Genomic DNA, 19,440 nt, shown 5'->3' with positions numbered 1-19,440 from the left:
ATTTTTTTGTTAAGTACTCATTGTTTAATATAAAACTCATTAGAATTACTAACCCATCAACAGAAATATTTTAAATAAACATAGGTATTATGCACCCACAATACTGTGCCTTTAGGACGAAACTGGCGTTACGCCCGAAGTCCTCCTGATCGAGGGAGCAGGCAGCGTGGCGGCGTGACGGCGCAGGGACAGCTCTCTGCCTCTGTGGGTCCTCAGCTGTGGGTTCCACCAGGGAGGGCCGGAAGTCATCCAAAAAACTTGGACTAAACTTGTCTGCGTACTTGTCTCTCAGCATTCTAAGTACGTGTCCCAACGACTTTCACGGCGCGGACATGGCGGCAGGTGCGCAGTTGGGGAGATGACGTGAAGGAGCCCACAGAAGGGCCCGGATGCAGCTTGGTGTGGACACCTCGCCTAGCTCACCTGAGGCCCTGGGTTCCATCCACTGTGCTATGAAGGATACGTCCCCACGTGCCCCAAAGGTGTGCGCACGCCACGTGCAGACACAACGCCATCTCAGAGAGGGACTAAGTCCCTACCTAGGCACCCGCGGATTTTGCTGTCCGGGGACAGAGCTGACTTATCTGGCAGAGGGTGAACATCTCCACCGGAAGCTGCTGTCACCGGCAGGCGGTGCCTCTTCATGCCCACTGTGCAAATAGGTGGCGCGCCGGGTGGGACTCGGAAGGCCCGTGCTGGAACAGTGACGTCACCTTGTCCCGGCCCTCGTAAGCACAGAGGGTGTCATCTGGGGCATCGTGTCTTCCTTTGCAGCCTCCAGGCCCCTGGGGAAGGAGCGGAGTCTCTCCCCTTCTCTGGGCTGCAAAGCCTGACTGCACTCAGCAGGCGTGGCCACGAGGCTCCGGCTGGCCGCACCTGAAGCTCGCCGCGCAAAGCGTCAGGCTTGAAAGTGGCCTTGCCCTGCCGTGTGACCTCAGCGGGAGCTCACCTCTGCCCTCTACCACGATGGCCTCCTGTGGAGATACGCTGTCTCTACTCCACTGCGCGTCCCTGTGGCCTGGACACCCAGCCTTGGAGCCCCTCCTAGGCTGCCTGTGTGCTTCGGGCCGCACACACAGTCAGAGACTGGCCTGCCCTCCCTGGCCTGCCCGCACGCGAAGTCTCCGTGCAGGCCACTAACAAGTGCCCAAGGGCACCATTCACCGGAGAACAACAATGACCCTTAGGTGTTTCCAGGTGGGAGGCAACCACGCAGGCAAGGCCTCTGCACGACCGACATCGGGCCTCGGAAGCTAAGCGCAGTCTTACAACTACAGCGTTGAGTCGGGGATCCAGCGTTAGTCTGCGTTCAAAAGGGTCTGGATTTACACTAGGAGGCGTAACTTCAGAAGGGATTTGATTTCACACTTTTTTTCTGACAGGGTCTTGCTATGTGTTTCAGGTTGGCCTTAAACTCACTGTGTGCGTCCCAGGCTGGCCTCAAACTCTCAGCGACCCTCCCGCCTCCACCTCCCAGTGCTAGGATTACCAGCATGCGCCACCGCGCCCGGCCGTACTACTTTAGTAAGACCGTTTTGCCAGCACAAGAACATAATGGGCAGATGCAGAAGCCGAAGTTACAAGGGGCTGGCTCCTCAGGGCCGAGGTCTTATGTTGCCTTTGATTACAGAAAAGAAAATGGTTATCTGCTGCATCTTCACACTCCCTGGAGCAGTGTTTGTGTACGTGAGTAGGTGGTCAGAGGCCCCGGCTAGAAACAGTCTGTGATCTGAAATTACTTGTCACTACTTTCTGTGTCCGCCACCTAGGGAAGTCACCGCGGACGAGAGCCTTCTCGCCCACCACAACCCTGCCCGTGGGGAACTTCAAGGGAGGGTGGTGCCAGGGGGTGCCCGCGGGCGGCCCCACGTCTCTCCGTGTGGCCGTCTGAGTGGTGCCCAGACACAGACCTCTGCTGAAGGAAAGGCAGACCGTGCCCCCGGGGCGGAGCGTTTCTCGGGGGAGACGGCCCTGTGTCGTCTCCTTGTACTCGCTAGTGCTGGGCCTCCGTTAAACCCTAGTCCTCTCTGCAACAAAAACCCCCAAGACCGTGAGAGGTTTTTTGTACAATTGTTTATACAAATTTAACAAAGGTAAAACCGCGTGGGGGAAGGTCTAGGAAACACCACCAGAGACAATGGCACTTAAGAATGCAGAACTTCACAACTAGCGAACAGCCAGTTCACGAACCTAAATGAGAACTCACTCGCTTCAAAGGAGAGAACCGAAGGAAAAGAACCACCTCGTGGGCGTGTTTATTCTACTCCTTGACTCACGGGATGAACTAGGTTGACATGAAGTAAAGAGCTCATGCTGGAGCAATCCTCTCCTGAGTGCAAAGGCTGGAGTTTCACTTTTAAAATCTTAAGAAAAAGGTGAATTCTCTATGGAAGAAACTTGGCAACGTGTCTTACTCTGACTATGACTTAGACCTATCCACAACATGCTCGTGTGACTTCCCGGTGGCGCAGCGGGCTCCGGCCTCTGGCTAAACATGCTTTTAAGCGGAAGGCCTCGCCGCCGGCTCAGGCCTGGGCGCATCTGTGCTGATGAAGTGCAGGTTACGCTCTCTCCTCCCTGAAGGAAACCAGGAAGGTTGGCAATCTCAAAACAATAAACACACTGGTATGCATTCAAACCTTGCATAAATAACTTTTAAACAATTTGTACAAAAATAGTTCTGCATAATGTAAGATGTAACAAAACCAAAACGTGTCAGGATGGCAGCAGATGTGGTGTGTGGTCCATATTATGTTGACACCAAAACCCTTGACCTTGCAAGGAATTGGGTGTCCAAACAAAACCACCACCAAGGACACCAACCCGAGCCCACGCGCCAGTTCCTCCAGAGCGTCCTCTCCCGACCGCAGCGTCTCCTCCCGAGGCCGCCTGCAGTGGGCCCGGGAGCAGCGTGGTGGCCAGGCAGAGGCCAAGCAGGCACCCGGCTCGCTCGCTCCATGAGCGGGGGGCAGCCTCTCCCGGGGACACTTGCAAATGGAATCGTTCTGTTGTCTGCGGTCCCGAGTTCCAGGGGGAGACAAAGCCCTCGGTGGCTGTAAAGTCTTTCCCTGCCCGCCACCCCCACCCGCCCCGTATTTACACACTTGTCCTTGGACTAACTCAGTTTTTGCAGGAGTTTTTCTTCCACTTGCCCGAACTGGACACTCACGGACATCTCGGCGATGAACTGCTCGCAGCCCTCCTTGGTGACTTGCTTGCAGTACCTCAGGTCAATGTGACAGATATTCCCACAGCGCTTGAAGAAGGACAGGCACTGATCAGTGACTTTATTGCAGTCTGTAGGGAAGAGGAAACGACATGAGGGGGAAGGCTCGGAGCCCACAGGCCCCAGGCCCAGTGCTTGGTGACCGAGCTAGGCCAGAGCGTGCTAGAGGTTTCCCGGCCCCGGTGCCTTAGAGGGTGTGCGACTGCTCAAGAGCACCCTGAATGAGGTCAGGTTCCAGCCACGAATCGCACAGTACACTAGGGGCTCACCGAGCACGTGGGGGGCTGAGGCCCACGTGAGAACCACGCATGGCGTGAGGCCGCCTCAGCGTACAAGGTGTCCTGTCTGCCCCCACAGGACGGCAACCCTGGCAAGCAGTTTGCCTGTCTGCTGCTGCCGAGGCCACCTTGCTGCCCTCCTAAGCACGCTTCTGCAGGGTCAGCAGTCTGGCTGAAAGGCCCGTAGGCTCCAGGTTCAGTTTTTGAACCCGCAGCCAGGCAACACTCCTGTCCCTCGTATGACTCTGCGTCCAGGGGTCCCAGGCCGGGAGGTTACCCTCAGAAACCACGTCTGTCCACCTGTCATCCGGGACCTGTCCTTGCCAAAAACGTGTAACCTGCATCTAAATGAGCCCCTGGCCCTCGCCTGGAGTTCCCTGGAGAAATGGGACAGTGAACAAACCAAATGATACCATGGGGCCAACACACCAATCCTAGAGGCTGACGGTGCTACCCAGGCCCAGGCTGACAGGCCTGCTTGGGAGTGGCGCTTGCTCACTGAGAACTTGAGGGCAGGCAGTGGCGGGAATGGACCCGAACCCAGGCTGCTCTCCATCCCCAGCCCCTCTTCTGAGGACAGCTGATAACAGGGAAAGACCTATTCAGTATGTGGCCCAGCTGTCACAGGGAAGAGTGACAAGTGAAATGAAAATGTAAGGGATAACTGGATCTTATACTGGCAAAGTCCCTATCCCGTTTCTATTTAAAATGTATCAAGTATAACTGGGCACACTGGCACATACCTGTGATTCTAGCACTCTGGGAGGCTGAGGCAGGAGAATCACAAGTTTGAGAGACCCTGTATCAAAATATATATATATATTTTTTTTTTGGTTTTTCTCCGGTACCGGGAACCGAACTCACGACCTTGCGCTTGCCAGGCAGGCGCTTTTGCCGTTGAGCTAAATCCCCAGCCCCCAAAATATATATTAAACAAAGGGCTGCAGAAGTAACTAAGTGCAAATGCAAAGGTCCTGGGTTCCATTCCCAGTCCCACCCCCCAATCAAGTATTAAGTTACAGGGCAGGGATTTTTCTGAAGAAACTGAATGCTAGCATTACATAACGTCCTTCATCATTCAACTTTTGCAGTTAAGATTATAACTTCATTACAACTTAACTTGAGTGGGGTGGAATGGCACACACCTGTAACACCTGTGCTTCGGAGCCTCGAGTTGGAGGCTAGCTGGCTACACAGCGAGACCCTATCTCAAAACAAAAGAGATCATAACTTAACCCAATCTTAGGGTGGAGGAAAACATGAGAGGTGGCCTGTTTTTCTTTTGCTTTTTGAGACAGGGTCTTATTATGCAGGTCAGACTGGCCTCAAACTCATTATGTAGCCCAGGCTGGCCTCAAACTCGTGGCAGTCCTCCTGTCTCAGCCTCCCAAAGTGCTGGGATTACCCGTGGGTGCCACCACGCCCACCACAGGTTGTCTTTTGAATCATCTCTTGGTAAGCTTCCCCCGCTTCAGTCTCACTGAAGGAGCAGGGCACAGTTGGTCCTTCTCTGCATGCTGTGGAGCAGACAGCACCGTGCTACTCTACAGCAGGTGTACTTATTCCACGATAGCTGCGCACAGGGGAGCTCATACGGGGGTACAGGGGTGAAGTGGGGTTTGCCACCTTCAAATCTCCAAACAGAAAAGGCACAGGCAGGACAGAGCGAATGCACCACACACGGTGTTCACACCTGCTGTGGAAGACACAAATGAGTTCGCTGTGCTGTTTTACAGTTTTTCTGTCTAAAAATGTTCAAAATATAAAATTGGTGGTATGGGAAATCTTCATGCACAGGGCTCTGGTAAGTTAAAGGCCCGTAGGCTCCAGGCTCAGTTTTTGACCCTGCAGCCAGGCAACACTCCTGTCCCTTGTATGACTCTGCGTCCAGGGGTCCCAGGCCGGGAGGTTACCCTCAGAAACCACGTCTGTCCACCAGTCATCCAGGACCTGTCCTTGCTGCAAACCGTTTTTCTCGTTTTTTGTAGTAGTAAAAAACAGATCCTCAAGGAAAGGACCACAGTTAGGAATTACAAACTTCAAACAGTAGAGTCCACAGTAAAGATGAACTTTCACCTGATAACAAAAAATAAGTTCTAAGCCGGGCGTGGTGGCGCACGCCTGTAATCCCAGCACTTGGGAGGCTGAGGCAGAAGGATCGTTGCGAGTTCGAGACCAGCCTGGGCTACAAGCTACAAAGTGAGCTAAAGGCCAGCCTGAACTGCATAGCGAGACCCTGCCTCAAAAAGACCACCCCCCCCGCAAAAAAAAAAGACAAAATTAAGTTCTAGACAGATCAAAGTATTAAAAAGAAAAAGACATGTATGATGAAGAAAAATAAATTATCTGTTTGCAGATGGCAGTGCTGAGACTCTCTGCCACCGAGCTACATTGCCAGCACCTTTATTTTGAGACAGGGTCTCACTTATACGTTGCTCAGGAAGGCCTGAACTTTTGATCCTCCTGCTTCAGTCTTCCAAGTACCTGAGATTCCAGGCCATAGGCCACCAGCGCCTGGAAGGTGATGCAATCTTCTGTACAGGAAACTGTAAGATCTCACCCTTAGCCAGGCGGTAGTTTAAGGCCAGACTGGGCTTCATAGCAAGTTCAACGCCATCCTGAACTACACAGTGAGTCACCCCCTCCAAAACTACCACTGAACAGATGGCATTTACACCAAAGGTGATGGGAAAGTCGATGTTCACGTGCTGAAGAATGAAAATAGACCCCTGCCACATACCATGTACAAAAATTAACTCCAAATGATTCCAAAACTTAGGACTATACTATAAAACTCAAGGGCCAGGGATACAACTGAGTGGCACAGTGCCTACCTGGCAAGCTTGAGGTCCTGAGTTCAATTCCCCGTACCAAAAAAAAAAAGCCAAACCTCAGAAGAAAACACAAGACAGTCACTGAAAGATTTTTTTTAAAAAAGAAGAAAACACAAGAGACAATCTTTATGACATTAGATTGGTAATGGTTTCTGATGTGACACCAAAAACACAAAAAGGAGAGTGAGAGGAATAAGTGACAATTTTTTTTGGAAGGATCTCACTCTGTAGTCCAGGCTGGCCTTGAATTCTCAGCAATCCTCCTGCCTCAGCCTCTCAAATGTTGGAATTACAGGCGTGCAGCAGCATACCTGGCTCAACAAAATTTATGTATGTATGTCTTTGAGACAAGGTTTCACTATACAGTTCAGGCTGGCCTCCAACTCCTGCCAATCCTTCTGCCTCAGCCTCCAAAGTGCTGGGATTACAGGCGTACATCACCGCACCAAGCCTTCAACAAAATTTTTAACTTTTTAAAAAAAATGTGTAACTTTTGAGCTGAGCACACCTGTAATCCGAGCCCTCTGGGGAGGCTGAGGCAAGATCTTGAGTTCAAGCCTGGCCAATCAATTTAGCACCTTAATGTGAGAGGTCCCATAACAAAACAAAAACGGGGCTGGCATGGTAGTTCCATGCAAAGGCCCTGGGTTTAATGCCCAGTACTATACACAAAGATGTTTCAAAAAAACAGGTGCTGGCCAGAATATGGAGAAACTGGAACCCTTGTGTACTGCTGGTGGAAATGCAAAATGGTTCAGCTGTCACAGAAGACAGCTTGGTGCTTTCTCTAAAGTTAAACAGAATGACTGTATGACCCAGCAGTCTCACGTAGAATTCGAAGTAGGAACGCACACGGGTAGGTATATCCCTGTTCCTAACAGCATCATCCGCACCAGCCATCATGTGGAAGTAACTCAAGTGTCTGCCACCAGATGGACATGTAACAAAAATGAACGCACATGCAGGAGGGTGCTATTCCGCCTTACAAAAGGAAGGAAATTCTAACAGGCCACCCCACTGTTGAACCCTGACGACAATACACCCATCAGTCCCCAGACAACACGATTCCACTTTCTGCAAGTATCTATGAGGTAGCTACAACAGTCAAAGGCTTGGGAACAGAGAAATGAAGCAAGATCGTCAGGCACAGCCAGGACAGGGCACTGAGGAGTTACGATCACGTGGTGTAGAAGCTGCCTCTGTCAGAGGTGATGAAAACATTCTGAACTGGAAAGTGATGACAGGTGCGTAACACTGAATGTTTCGTGACATTGGATTACATACCCAGAAGTTGTTAAGTTGGTCAATCTTGTATGTTACCTATCTTTGCCACAATAAAAAAGTACTGTATTGGTAAAAACGTTACTACTAGAGCTGGGTGTGGTGGCACACACCTGTAATCCCAGGATTCAGAAAGCTGAGGCAGGATCACTGCAAGTTTAAAGCCAGCCTGAGCTACACAGTGAGTTCAAATCACTCTGAACTACATGAGACTCTCAGAACAAAAACAAAATTAATGCCAAGAGAAGAGATAACAATTTAGACTGGAGAAAACTTACCCCTACAGTGGCAGAGTAGAAAGGAGCAGCAGATTTATTCTACAGAGTGCTGCTTTCCCAGCAGCAACAGGTACACCGGAAGCAGGGCTGAAGACGGGTCAGAAACAGGACTGGCTAAAGCCTGCCGATAGAGCACTGCGATGCCCAGGTCTCGGCACAAGCCCGGGGCTTGGTTTCTGAGGCGGAAAGAGACTGTCTCTAGACAGGAAGCGGAGTGCCCACTCCAAAGCGGGAGCTGAGGGAAAATCGCTGCAACTAGTGACACTCCACGCGGGCTCCTCCTACCTTGCCCCAGGACACTGGCAGCCCGGCCCACACTCTAGAGAGCAAGGAGAACATGCGGAGGACTTCCCTGAGGATGAGGAAGCCTGCTGTCCAGGTTTCCCCATGCAGATCCAAGCGCCTGCCCAGCTCCCCCTCTCGGGACAGCCTCGGATGAAGAATGCAGCTTGGGAAATTAAAAACCCAAGTGGAACCGTCTCACGTGCAGCTGCCAACATCCGACTCCTCACCGAGGCAAGCCACCGTTCCATGCGGCTCTGTGCAGCAGCAGAAATGAAACTCCCTGGAAGAGCTGTACGACAAGGCAAGAAATCTGCTAGGAAATGGCGGAAAGACACAGGCAGAAAATAGGAGAAAAAAGAGAAGGTATCAGAAGACTAGTCCAAAGGAAGACAGAGAAAAGAATGAAAGGAACTGCCCATGTTTCCAGATTGAGAGAGCCCGTGAGAATTTCCTACGGTAGATGAAACTAGGCTCGAACTACAGCTGTAATCCCAGCACTTGGGAGCTGGGGCAGGAGAATCACTGTGCGTGCAAGACCAGCCTAGACTATAGGTGACACCCTGTCTTAAAAAAATAAATAAATAAAAATTAAAAAAGAAAGAAATTAGGCTCAAAGCAAGGCTCATCATCAAAAGCAGAAGCAGAGTTTGCAGTTACGAACGCTCAGTGAGCGGCGGAGCAGAGGTACGGAGAGGAAGGACCAGATGTCTCCAGACGTGGAAGACAGCAGAGCCATCTCTCCCCGTGAGACTACAGGGCCGCAGCTAGGGCCCTGCCAAGCTGAAGGTGAGGGTGCAACGAAAGGGCTTCCCGTCCTCCCTCCAATGCGCATCGCAAGGCACCAGGGGACTAAGCAAGGGGCGAGGCAGATGGGACTTCACGGGTGGCGGGACGGCAGCAGCGTGAGCCGGGAGCAGCACCCACAGCGGAGAAAGGGGGTGGCTGGCGAGTCCTCCTCCAAAAGCCAGTCGTCGGGCAGGTGAGCTCATGCAGGGGAAAGAAAATCCAATTCTCTTGTACAGCTTGGAAGCGAACAGAAACAGGGCAATTACTAACTACCAAAACCCGACTCCCGCACAGCAGGAAGCACGCTCGTGAGGCACTATTCGGCTCGGCAGCGCCTCGTCTTACACAGCCATAGCCAGTACTAGCGACTTAACCCAGAGCTGCGCAGATGCAGGGAGGAGAGGCAGGCACGAGAGGACACAACAGCAGTGACCCCTCAAGTTCTGTGACAGCAACTTAATAAAGACGTGTCTGAGTGGACACGGCAGCGCCACTCCGTACACACATGGAAGTAAATACTGGAGAGAGCGCAAGAGTTGGCGGGGTGAGATCAGATGGCGAGAAGAGGCAAGGAGGCCTTGGTGCCCAATAAATATTTTTAGGGGGAAATTCCACCAGAATAGCAGCGGCTGGAATTGCAACTCTGTTTATCCTGAGACCAGATCCTCCAACCATGTTTATGAACCCTGAAACAGGTCGAGTGCCTTCTGTTTTGGGGCAGGCTACATTGTTCACCCCACCACTTATACTGATGGGAGGAGAAAACAAAACAAGAAGTGATTATTTAAGCCGGGTGTGGTGGCGCACACCTGTAATCCCAGCACTCAGAAGGCTGAGGCAGGAGGATCGTTGCCAGTTTGACGCCCACCTGGGCTACAAAGTGAGCTCAAGGCCAGCCTGAGGTGCATAGTGAAACCCTGTCTGAAAAAGACCAAAAAAAAAAAAAAAAAAAAAAAAAAGGGAAGCGATCATTTAGGCAGGTGGATACTGTACATCTCAGCCTGCACAGCTCTGCACAACGCAGAACTCTCGGTATGTGAGCGATGAACAGGGGGCCCCACTGCGCGCGAGGTCACATGCGCTCCTCCCGGGCGCGCTGCAGGGCAGGGCCACAGCTGCACCAGGGCATCAGGGACAGGGCGGCGCCACCACCCCGAGGCCTCCGCGCCCTTCCCAAACGGCAGCTCTGTCACCAGTGCCAGCCCATGCCCTGAGCCTCAGGGCTGGGGACACTAGGGAACCTCCCTTTCCTCCACCCGCCTGTGGGTCAGCCCCGCCAGCGAAAGGTTCGTCAGGCACAACTGTGCGCTGCAGCGGCAGCAAACAATTCAAGAACGTGGGAGCCCGACCAGGTAAACCGCACAGGGACGCATGTCAAACGAAGCACATGGGGCCAGGGTGCCCTTTAACATTCAGTCATTTTTCAAAAGGAAAAAAAAAGGCTAAAACGAAGAGCGATCAGTGCCTTCTCTCTTCCTTTCACCTCGTCCAAACATGACGGCCCGGGCCACAGATACAGCTCAGCGGCACAGCGCCTGCCTAGCAAGCGGAAGATCCTAAGTTTGACTCCCGGCACCAAACCTGACAGCCGGATGCTGCCCACCTGAGCTGTCTGACACCCTGGCTCGGCTAAGGACAGATGGCGCCACCTCTGCCCACGTCCTTCACGACAACTCCTGCCCACCAGACAGCAAAGAGGTGAGGCTTGTGGCATCAGCGGTGGGCTTTCTTCTCTCCAGCAGGCCCGACAGCAGGGCTGTGAGGGGCGCGCAGGCGACGCCCACAAAGGCAGAGCCTGACTTTCCACCTGACTGCTGGCCACACTGGGAACCCTGCCCACAGCCCGGGTTCACAGTGAGCTACTGTCGCAGCCCCTGCTGCCAAGCGTCCTTGCACTCCACCCACACCCCCGCCTCCAGCAGCTGCTCCCTGGACCCGAGCACGCGCTCAACACTATCAATGCTGCTTTTGGTAGCGATTACTGCAATAGGAACAGAGACACGTGTCACACACGCCTCACCTCTGACCAGGCCGCCCCGTTCCCGGGCCCGTCTAGCACTCAGCACGGTGACCACGGAACACACAGAGGGGTACCGCGCACCTGACAGGTTGATCTCAGTCAGGGAGTCCCGGGTGGTGGTGCCGACTGCAGTGAGCAGGTTGATGGACTGGTCGGTGACGTGGTTACAGTAACTGAGGTGCAGCTTGGAGAGCAGGGGCATGTGGCGGATGATGAGCCTCAGGGACGCGTCCGTGATGTCCAGGCCTGCCAGGCGCAGCTCCACGATGTTCCGGAGCTTACTTCTATTGTCCATCTGACCTGGGGGGCAGCAGGACAGGGGCGGCCGTCAGACTGATGGGACAGGGCTGGGGATATAGCTCAGTGGCATAAGCGCCCGCCTAGCAAGCCTGAGGTCGTGAGTTCGATCCCCAGTACCGCAAAAAAAAAAAAAAAAAAAAAAAAAGACTCATGGGACACCCTAAGCAGCCCACGGACTGAACGCCTAAGGTTAAGGATTTCACTTAGCCATGAAATGCTCCCCCCACGTCAGAATTCTAACATCTAGAAATCACAAGATTCGAATCCAAAGTCAGACGTCCAGATTCTCCAGAAAAATCAGACTCTACAAACTCTGATACACACTCCCCTCAGCAGCCACCAGCCACACCCCTGCCTCCACTTACCGCTTCAGCTGTGGGCAGGGCCGGGCACGGGCAGCTGACCCAGGGCCACACCACGCCCCAGCCGCCCCCCGCCCCCCGCGTTCAAGGAGTCCCAGAGCCAGCAAGAGCACGGGGGCACAGTCGCGCCCCGGGCAGAGCCCCCGTGCGTAGAGCGGAGCCCTGCGCACCCAGAGACAGCAGGGCAGGCGAGGACTCTGGGCCGCAGCCTTCAGAGAAGGGCCGAGGCCAGATCAGGCGCAGGGCGCCAGCACCAGTCTGGGTGCAGCTGAGGCCCCCGGCACAGCCACAGCATGGCGACTTACCCGGCCTGTTATCCGTAGGTGGTGACAGGAGATCCCGCATCTGGGCGTCCTTGAGCCCTTCTACCCACTGGACATCCAGGGTCCGGAGCAGCGGACAACTGGAGCTGCAGAGCGCCGAGACCGCGATCCACGAGCAGCCCGCCAGCACCAAGTCTCGGAGGCCTGTGGAGACAGGCGCGGCAGGGTCAGCGGGGGCTCAGCCCTGCTCTCCCATGCTCCAGCCCCACACAGCGCTCACCAGGCAGCCGGTTGATGAGCCAGCTCAGCTGCTTCTTGGAGATGTTGGTCCAGCTGAGGTCAAGGGAGACGGGCTGGCGCCGGATGATGCCACTCAGCATCAGGGGCGTGATGGACTTGCAGTGGTTCAGGTCGATGCAGGTCCACAACCGCTTATCACAGCACCTGGGCGGCGGGAGAGACACCGTCAGAGGTGGGGCTCACTGGGGAGCCCCCGCTCAGTTGTGCCGGCTTCCCTCACCCGCCAGCCTCAGAGGCCTTGTGCCCCTCACGGGCGCCTCTGCTCTGACGGCTGTGGCCCCCAGCAGCAGGGGCCGGCACCTGCCCCCGCCCAGGACTTCCCATGAGCCGTAGGACACCTCCAGGATGTCCCTCCAGGAGCAGGCACCACCCGCTCCTACACCTCGGCTGGGGCTTGGGGAGATGCCAAGCCAGGGATGAAGCCCAGCAGCACCCCTGACCCTAACCTAGGCCCACTCTGAAGACAAGGCCTCCACTTGTGGCTGCCTTTGCTCACAGGGAGCCACACAAGAAAAGCAAACAGGCGTGGCCTCTGACAGCCGCAGACAGGCAGGGCCATCTCCCTAGACGCTGGGGGACACCGAAGCTCTACCAGGGTTCACGGGAAAGTGCCGTGACTCAAGTGGGGACACAAGCCACGCATGGGCCATCTTGGGCCACAACCCAGTGACCTGAGCCAGCACAGGCCCTCACCAGCGGTTCCAGGTCCTGCAGACCCGCATGCACACACACAGGTCTTGGTGGCTGAGGTAGCTGAAGACGGCCATCCACACCTCCCTGTGCATGACATGGGCTGCCCCGTCGTCCAGGGGCAGCGAGTCAGGTGGAGGGCTGATGGGGGGCGGCCGGATCACGTGGCGCTCCATCTGGATGCACTTGGGTGGGGACACAGAGGGCGGGGGCCGGGAGATGACGCGGGGTGGGCTGCGCAGGCCGGGGCCCAGCGGGTGCCGCAGCTCCCGGGGTGTGCCGTTGAGCCCCTTGCTGAAGCGGTGGGGGCGCTCACAGAGGCCCAGCGGCCTCTTGGGCTCCTCGTTCTCACTCTCGGGCTCCGACTTGATGGGCTGGTGGTTCTCGTGGGCCAGGCTGCTCTCTGTTTTCTGGATCTCGTGGTTGAGCTCCTTGCTCAGCTCCTTGCTCAGCTCCTTGTTGGGAAGCCGCCGTTTCCGGCGCATCTTCACTTTCTTCTTCTCCTCCGAGCCCTCAGCCCCCTCGGTGCTGGGCCCCGCGGTGGGGGAGCTGGAGCGCGAGTGGTCGCTGTCCCTGCTTTTCGGGGGCGCCTCAGGCAAGTCATCCTCTGGCTCCTGCTTGAAGCGCCGGAGGGGCTTGGTGGCCAGTGGCATCCGGTCCTCGGCGTTCTTCCAGGACCTTCGCTGCAACAGAGGGACAGGCGGGAAGCCCTCGGTCAGCATGCAGTGCCCACTCCAGGCGCCACAGATGAGAACGGCCCGGGGCCCGGGGGGAGGGGGGAGGGGAGGACGGTACCTTTTTCCTGAAAAGCTTATCTTCTTTGCCAGGCTTCAGCTGTTGTGGGAAAAAAGGGTGCAGAGCTTGCTTCCCAGGCTCATGCAGTGTGGTCCCCTCTACCCCACACCCACCACGGGCCCAGGCTACAGCAGGGTTGGAGGGGAACCACCCCCAAGTGCCATCTCCTCCCCTCTGACTGGCAAACGCAGACCTTGCTTGCTGCTTTCAAGGAGGCCTGAGGAGGAGGACTTGAGGGTTCCCGCCCGCTGACTCCCACCCGCCAGACCCACAGCCTGCAGGCGCCATCACCTCAGCCTGGCTCCGCTGGCCCGCCAGGGGCTGGAGCACAGACCTGCAGGCATTCTGGCCCACCAGAGCTGCTGGAACGCAGCAGTTCCAGGTGCCACCTTGTGGCCGGTGACGGCAAGGCCAGTGGGCGGAGCCCGGCCGCAGGATGCTGAGGTTCCTCCCAGGGGCAACTTCAGACTCCGCTCTCCTTGGGGCTCAGCCTGCTATGGCCAGGGCCAGGCCCGGGGGCTGCGCGGGGTTGGGGGGCGCGGTGGGGACAGCCCGGGACTCAGGTCCCCAGGCCCAGGCAGGCGGGTGGGGCGTGGGAGCACCTGCTGCTGGAAGTAAGTGAGACTGGATCTCCACCAGGGGCTGAGGCTGCTGCCTAGAGGGGGCCTCGGCGAGAGGTGAGAGGAACCGGGGGACGTTTGCAGCGTCGAGGCCTAAAGGGGTGGGAAGAGCAGTGACTCGCTGGGATTCCCCCTGTTCTCTGGGGCCGGGCTCTCAGGACTTGGGGACCTGCTCAGGGCAGCCAGAGGCCAGGATCCCCGCGCTGCCCACCCCCCACCCCACGGGTCCAGCCAGGCCGCCCCTCCCGCTGCCGCCCTGCATACCCGCTTGCGTGCACTCAGCTCCTGGGGCTTTTCGTACTTCCGCTTCCTCCTCAGGTGCACGTCGTCCGACTTGCGGCGCAGGATGCTGTCTGCCGGCACCTTCTTCGGGTGCTCGTCCGACCGGCGCCTCGGAGCTTCCTCGCACTCGCTCCTCCGCTTGGCTGGCTCCTGCCCGTCCTTGTTGTCCCGGTTTATCTTCTGCTCCTTGAGCAGGGAGCCGGGCAGGTTGGAGGCATACTTAAAGCCGGGGCCACGCTTTTGCTTGTAGGCCAAAAAGGGAGAAGGAACAACCCGACTTATACCTTTGGACGTGCCCGCTGCCGCGCCCCGCCTGACCCCCGCCAGGCTGGTCCCGCAAGGCCCACGCCTGCCCCCGCCTGGACCTGGGCCGCACTCACTTTCCCTGTCTTGCCGGCATGGTTGCACTTCGGACACTCCCAGCAGTTTGGAAGCTCATCGTTGACCACACCCTCTGACTCCTTAATCTGCAAGGACAGGCGCGACTCAATGGCAGGGAGGGGTGCCGGCCCGGGCCTGGAGGGCACAGGGTCTCCAGGGCCGTGTCCATCCCATTTCCAACCAAAAGAAAACACAGCTGCACAGTTGTTGAGACGTATAACTCAGGTCCAATGCTGGACCTTCTGGCTGGGATATCCCTAGCCACGGGCCAGTGCCCTGATCTATGAGACGGGGCTGAACAGGCCACCTCCCCGGGCCTGGAAGAATTCAGCAAGGGATCTGGGAAAGCAGTCAGCTCAGGGCCCAGCACACAGAAAGGACCCAACATAGATTTCGTCACTTGCAGTCTGGGCGATTGCAATGGGAAGGGCTGGAGCCACAGCAGCTCTTTGGAGCAGCGAGGCTGTCCTTGGTAGGCCGGGATGGGGGAGTGAGGCTCAAACCCACCACCTCCCTGTTGCAGCTGGTGAGCCAGAGTGCCCTCCTGGGCCACCCGCCCCCCACATTCTCTCAGGGTAGGAGATATGCTGGCCACGGTGGACTCTTCCTTCCAAGGCAGAACCTGCTGTCAGCACCGGGCAGGCAGAGAGATCACCACAAGGCAGCCCTGCCCTGAGCACACCAAAGGAACCGGTTCCTGGTGCAGAGGGACAGGCAAGCAGCTGCATGACATTCGGGATCGTCCTCCCTGGCCCAGGCCCTCTTCTCCCAGAAGCTAGGAGGCAGGACTCCACTGAGCAGCCCCACTGGGGCTCTGCTTGGCACACAGCCTGTGTTCTCCACCTCCGGAGATGCCAAGCTCTGAGGTTCTGGAAAGTGGTGGTGTCGAGTTCAGTCTCTCAGGGACACCGTTCCAAACTCTGACTGCTCTGGGCCCACCATGCGATACGGAAGCCCCAGACTCAGTTCTCTGAGATCCAGCCAGCTGCGCTGCACCACGTCGCCCCTGCCGCCCCACAGTCTGCAGGGCAGGGACCTCACCCCAGGTCAGCAGCACCAGAGGCCCGGGGACCGCTCACCTTCAGGCATCCAGGGTGGATGATCTCATTGCAGATGGAGCACTCCATGAGCATGAGGTTGAACTTGCCTTCCTCCTCCTCCACTGTGTCCTCCTTCCCCGCCTCGCCACACACAAGGCACACGGCGGTGTGGGGCAGCACTGGCTGAGGAGCCAGGAGACACGCGAGTCAGCGGGGGTGGGGACAGGATGGGACAGAAGGACAAACACGACACGGACGATGGGACGGGATGACATGGACGACACACCCTGGGGACCAGGTCAGAGACTCGAAGCTTTGTCCTGAGCCTGTAGGGAGACGGCACAGCCTGGCGCTGGCACATTTCATTCACACGCTTACCAGGCTGGGACCTCTACGCAGCAGGTACTCCATGAGAGCCAGGAATACGGTTACAATGCCCACCAGCCTGAGCCCGCGTTTTGGTGGAGGGAGGCAGACAAAGTGAGTGACAGAACGGATAGATGAACAGGCAGGAGGGGATCACAGGCCAGGAAGGCCAGGGCCGGCTGTGAGGGAGGGAAGGGAGTCAGGACTAAATGTGCCACCAGGCAGGATCTCCACTTGGAAAAGACCTGAAGGAGCTGGAGTGGGAGCCTGGCCTAGACCCACGGAGGGGTGGGCTCATCACGCTGGCAGGGAGCAGCCCTCCCCAGGTAGGGCTGTCTTCAGAGGAAGAGGAAGCCACAACCTGCCCTCCCCATGGGCTGGTGTCTGCCCTGACGCTGCGCAGCTCTGGGGGCTGAAACTGCTGGCTCACCACTGGACGACAGCGGCTGCCCCACTGGTGCTCGGAGCCCCACGCACACCACAGAGATCCCCAGTTTGCCTGAAGAGGGTCCTGAATTATATTAATTTCATGGAGGCCCTGACCCTTGAGCACACACCCTTCCACACAGGAAGTGCAAGCGCAGCACTTGCGCACGCTGTGAGCTCGGCGGACCACCTCCACACAGCCTCCGTCACTCGAAAGAACAACTGAGAAAAGCCGTTGGCACTGGCATATTTTTTTGAAGACAACAGAAGCAAACCTGTCATTTCCAGAAAAACAACTGATAGTACTTGGTGGAAATGATAAAATTCAAGTATTTGAAGGAAGATGAGAAGTTTGGGAAACTGATACAAGCCACTATGAACTAGAAGTCTTACCGAAGCTTTTCTGATTAGTGAACAAAAGATAGCGTTTTGTATCTATATACGTGCATACATGTACACAGATCTGTATATACACACACACAGTACCAGCACCAATACTGGAAAATCTTCAGTGAGCCAACGCCAACATCTTCCAGATGACCGATGCATAGTGTTACAGCTCCCTGCATGACCAAGAGCTCAAACTGATGCTTCTAAGGCAGCAGCATGAAAAGCTCACCCGTAATTTTGGGTCCCACCTTCAACTGGCCTTTAAGAAGCTGCCACCTGCTAAGTTCTGGGGGCTGCGTATCCACATGCACTTCTCCCGCATGCCTCCCGGTCCAATGCCTATCTATGGAGTCTGGGCTCTCCTCTACCTCCTCCAAAACAACCTAGCATGGACTGAACAAAGAAGCAGATGTGGAAACCCAGATCCTTTCCAATGAGCTAGCTGCAAGAGATTTACAAAGACAAAGCAGTCATTCTTCCTCTATTTTACTTTGGAGTTGGTTCCTATAAAAATGCTTTATCTTCATTTAAAAGACATGTAATGGCTGCGTGTGGTGGTGCACTTCTGTAATCCCAGCGCTTGGGAGGCTGAGGTAGGAGGATCTTTGCAAGTTCGAGATCAGCCTGGGCTACAAAGTGAGCTCAAGGCCAGCCTGAACTGCATAGCGAGACCCTGTCTCAAAAAGACAAAAAACAAATAAATAAAATAAAAATAAAAGACATGTAATGGGTTTGTTATTCTCAAAATGAATTTAAAATATTGTAAAAATTCAGGGCCAGGGATATAGCTCAGTGATGCAGTGCCTGGCTGGCAAGTGCAAGGTCCTGAGTTCAATTCCTGGTAACCAACCCCCCCCAAATAATACAGTAGATAATAAGTAAATAACCTACATTAACAAGGACACTTTGGGGTCCTCGTGATTTTAAGACCATAAAGAGGCTCCAAGACCACCCAATCTGATGGCAGAGCCCAAGATCAGGTCTGTGCCCCCTGCTCACTTGGCCACCCGGCCTGGTCAGTACAGAACGCAAAAGCAGCACAGGTACGGGTTTTACTGAACCGCTTCAAAGGTGCTTCAAACAAGCTGGGATATGCTTCGCTGTAAGTGGAAAAGGCCACACAGTGGCACTGACATCTGGATCCACACGGAACACTGAAGGTAAGAGAGCGATCAACCATTCGACAAACACCTGACAACATCTGCTAATGCCCAGTACAAGGTACTAAGAGGGGTGTGAAGTGAGGAGACAGCTGTTCTCCTCCAAGTGTGCAGGAAGACAGAGATATAACTCACTGAGATCCAAGAATGTGAGATGAAAAGTTGTGTTCACGTGTAATCCGAAGCAGCAAGGCCAATTTCTGAGGGCTCGGAGGACAAGAAAGGCGGAAGGAAAGGAACTCCAGGTGAGCAAGGCCCAAGTGGTCTGCTCAGGACAAGCTCAGCCTGGGTGTGTAGCAGCGGCCTGGAACTGGAGGTGCGTGGGGGCAGGCAGCCCTGGTGGCAAAAGGAGCGTCTGGGCTCAGGACACAGACTCTGAGATGGCCAGGTGGCAGAAGAGGGCACCAGGGGCAAAGCTGCTACAGAGGTGCTGGAGGGGAGGGGGCCAAGCCAGTGGATGAAATCAGGGGAGACAGCAAAGAAGGGAGATGTGCACAGCAGGTAGGAAGGCTGCAGGGAGAACCTGGGCCGGTGGGGCAGGTACAGAAGGCTGGCAAGAGGAGGACCAGCTGGCTGAAGAAGCCTGAGGGGTGGGAGTGGGCAGGAGACAGGTTTACTCCTGCCAGCACGGCCCATGTGCCAGGCACCAGAGCTGCAAAGGCAAGGTGGCCAAGCACAAAGGTTTACTATAACTGGGCCCTGGGCACCAGGGCGAGGACAAAAGATAGTCGCAGGTTTTAGGTGACACCTGTCCAAACCAATAGTCTCCAGATAAGCTCCTTAAGATCCTGTCTGAATCCAAAGGATCACACAGACCCTCTTCTCCAGAAAAATGTACACAGGCCAGACAATAATCTGTGCTGAATCTTGGGGGTTAACAACTAGAATATAAGAACTTCTACAACCTCACAACGGAACACCATAAAAACCCAATTAAGAATGAGCAAAGAAGTTGCAACATTTCTCCAAAAATATACAAATGACCAACAAGTACAAGGTGCTGTCAGTCATCATTAGAGAAATGCAAATCAAAAGCACAATATGATGGGGGCTGGGGATTTAGCTCAGTGGCAAAGC

At 55.4% G+C, this 19,440-nt stretch overlaps 1 protein-coding gene across 15 annotated transcripts in view; it reads right to left on the bottom strand.

Moving 5' to 3' along the window:
* Positions 1–2,058: 2,058 nt before the first annotated feature.
* Kdm2b (lysine (K)-specific demethylase 2B) overlaps positions 2,059–19,440 on the bottom strand; it is a 111,093-nt gene continuing 93,711 nt past the window's right edge. For 11 of the 15 annotated variants that reach the window (XM_005403116.2, XM_005403119.2, XM_013503691.1 and 8 more), the window contains 10 exons: positions 16,061–16,204; positions 14,981–15,067; positions 14,583–14,852; positions 14,301–14,411; positions 13,699–13,737; positions 12,907–13,586; positions 12,194–12,357; positions 11,956–12,117; positions 11,070–11,288; positions 2,059–3,297 (listed from right to left, as the gene is read on the bottom strand). In XM_005403116.2, the coding sequence (XP_005403173.2) occupies positions 3,116–3,297; positions 11,070–11,288; positions 11,956–12,117; positions 12,194–12,357; positions 12,907–13,586; positions 13,699–13,737; positions 14,301–14,411; positions 14,583–14,852; positions 14,981–15,067; positions 16,061–16,204 (2,058 nt within the window). In that variant the 3' untranslated portion in view covers positions 2,059–3,115. The remainder of the gene's footprint in view (positions 3,298–11,069; positions 11,289–11,955; positions 12,118–12,193; positions 12,358–12,906; positions 13,587–13,698; positions 13,738–14,300; positions 14,412–14,582; positions 14,853–14,980; positions 15,068–16,060; positions 16,205–19,440) is intronic. The other 4 variants (XM_005403117.2, XM_005403120.2, XM_005403122.2 and 1 more) reach the window with 2 other exon arrangements.

The sequence above is a fragment of the Chinchilla lanigera genome, unplaced genomic scaffold (assembly GCF_000276665.1).
Source record: "Chinchilla lanigera isolate Chin_1 unplaced genomic scaffold, ChiLan1.0 scaffold00081, whole genome shotgun sequence".
Lineage (NCBI taxonomy): Eukaryota > Metazoa > Chordata > Mammalia > Rodentia > Chinchillidae > Chinchilla > Chinchilla lanigera.
This window is presented reverse-complemented; position numbering and strand designations above follow the sequence as displayed.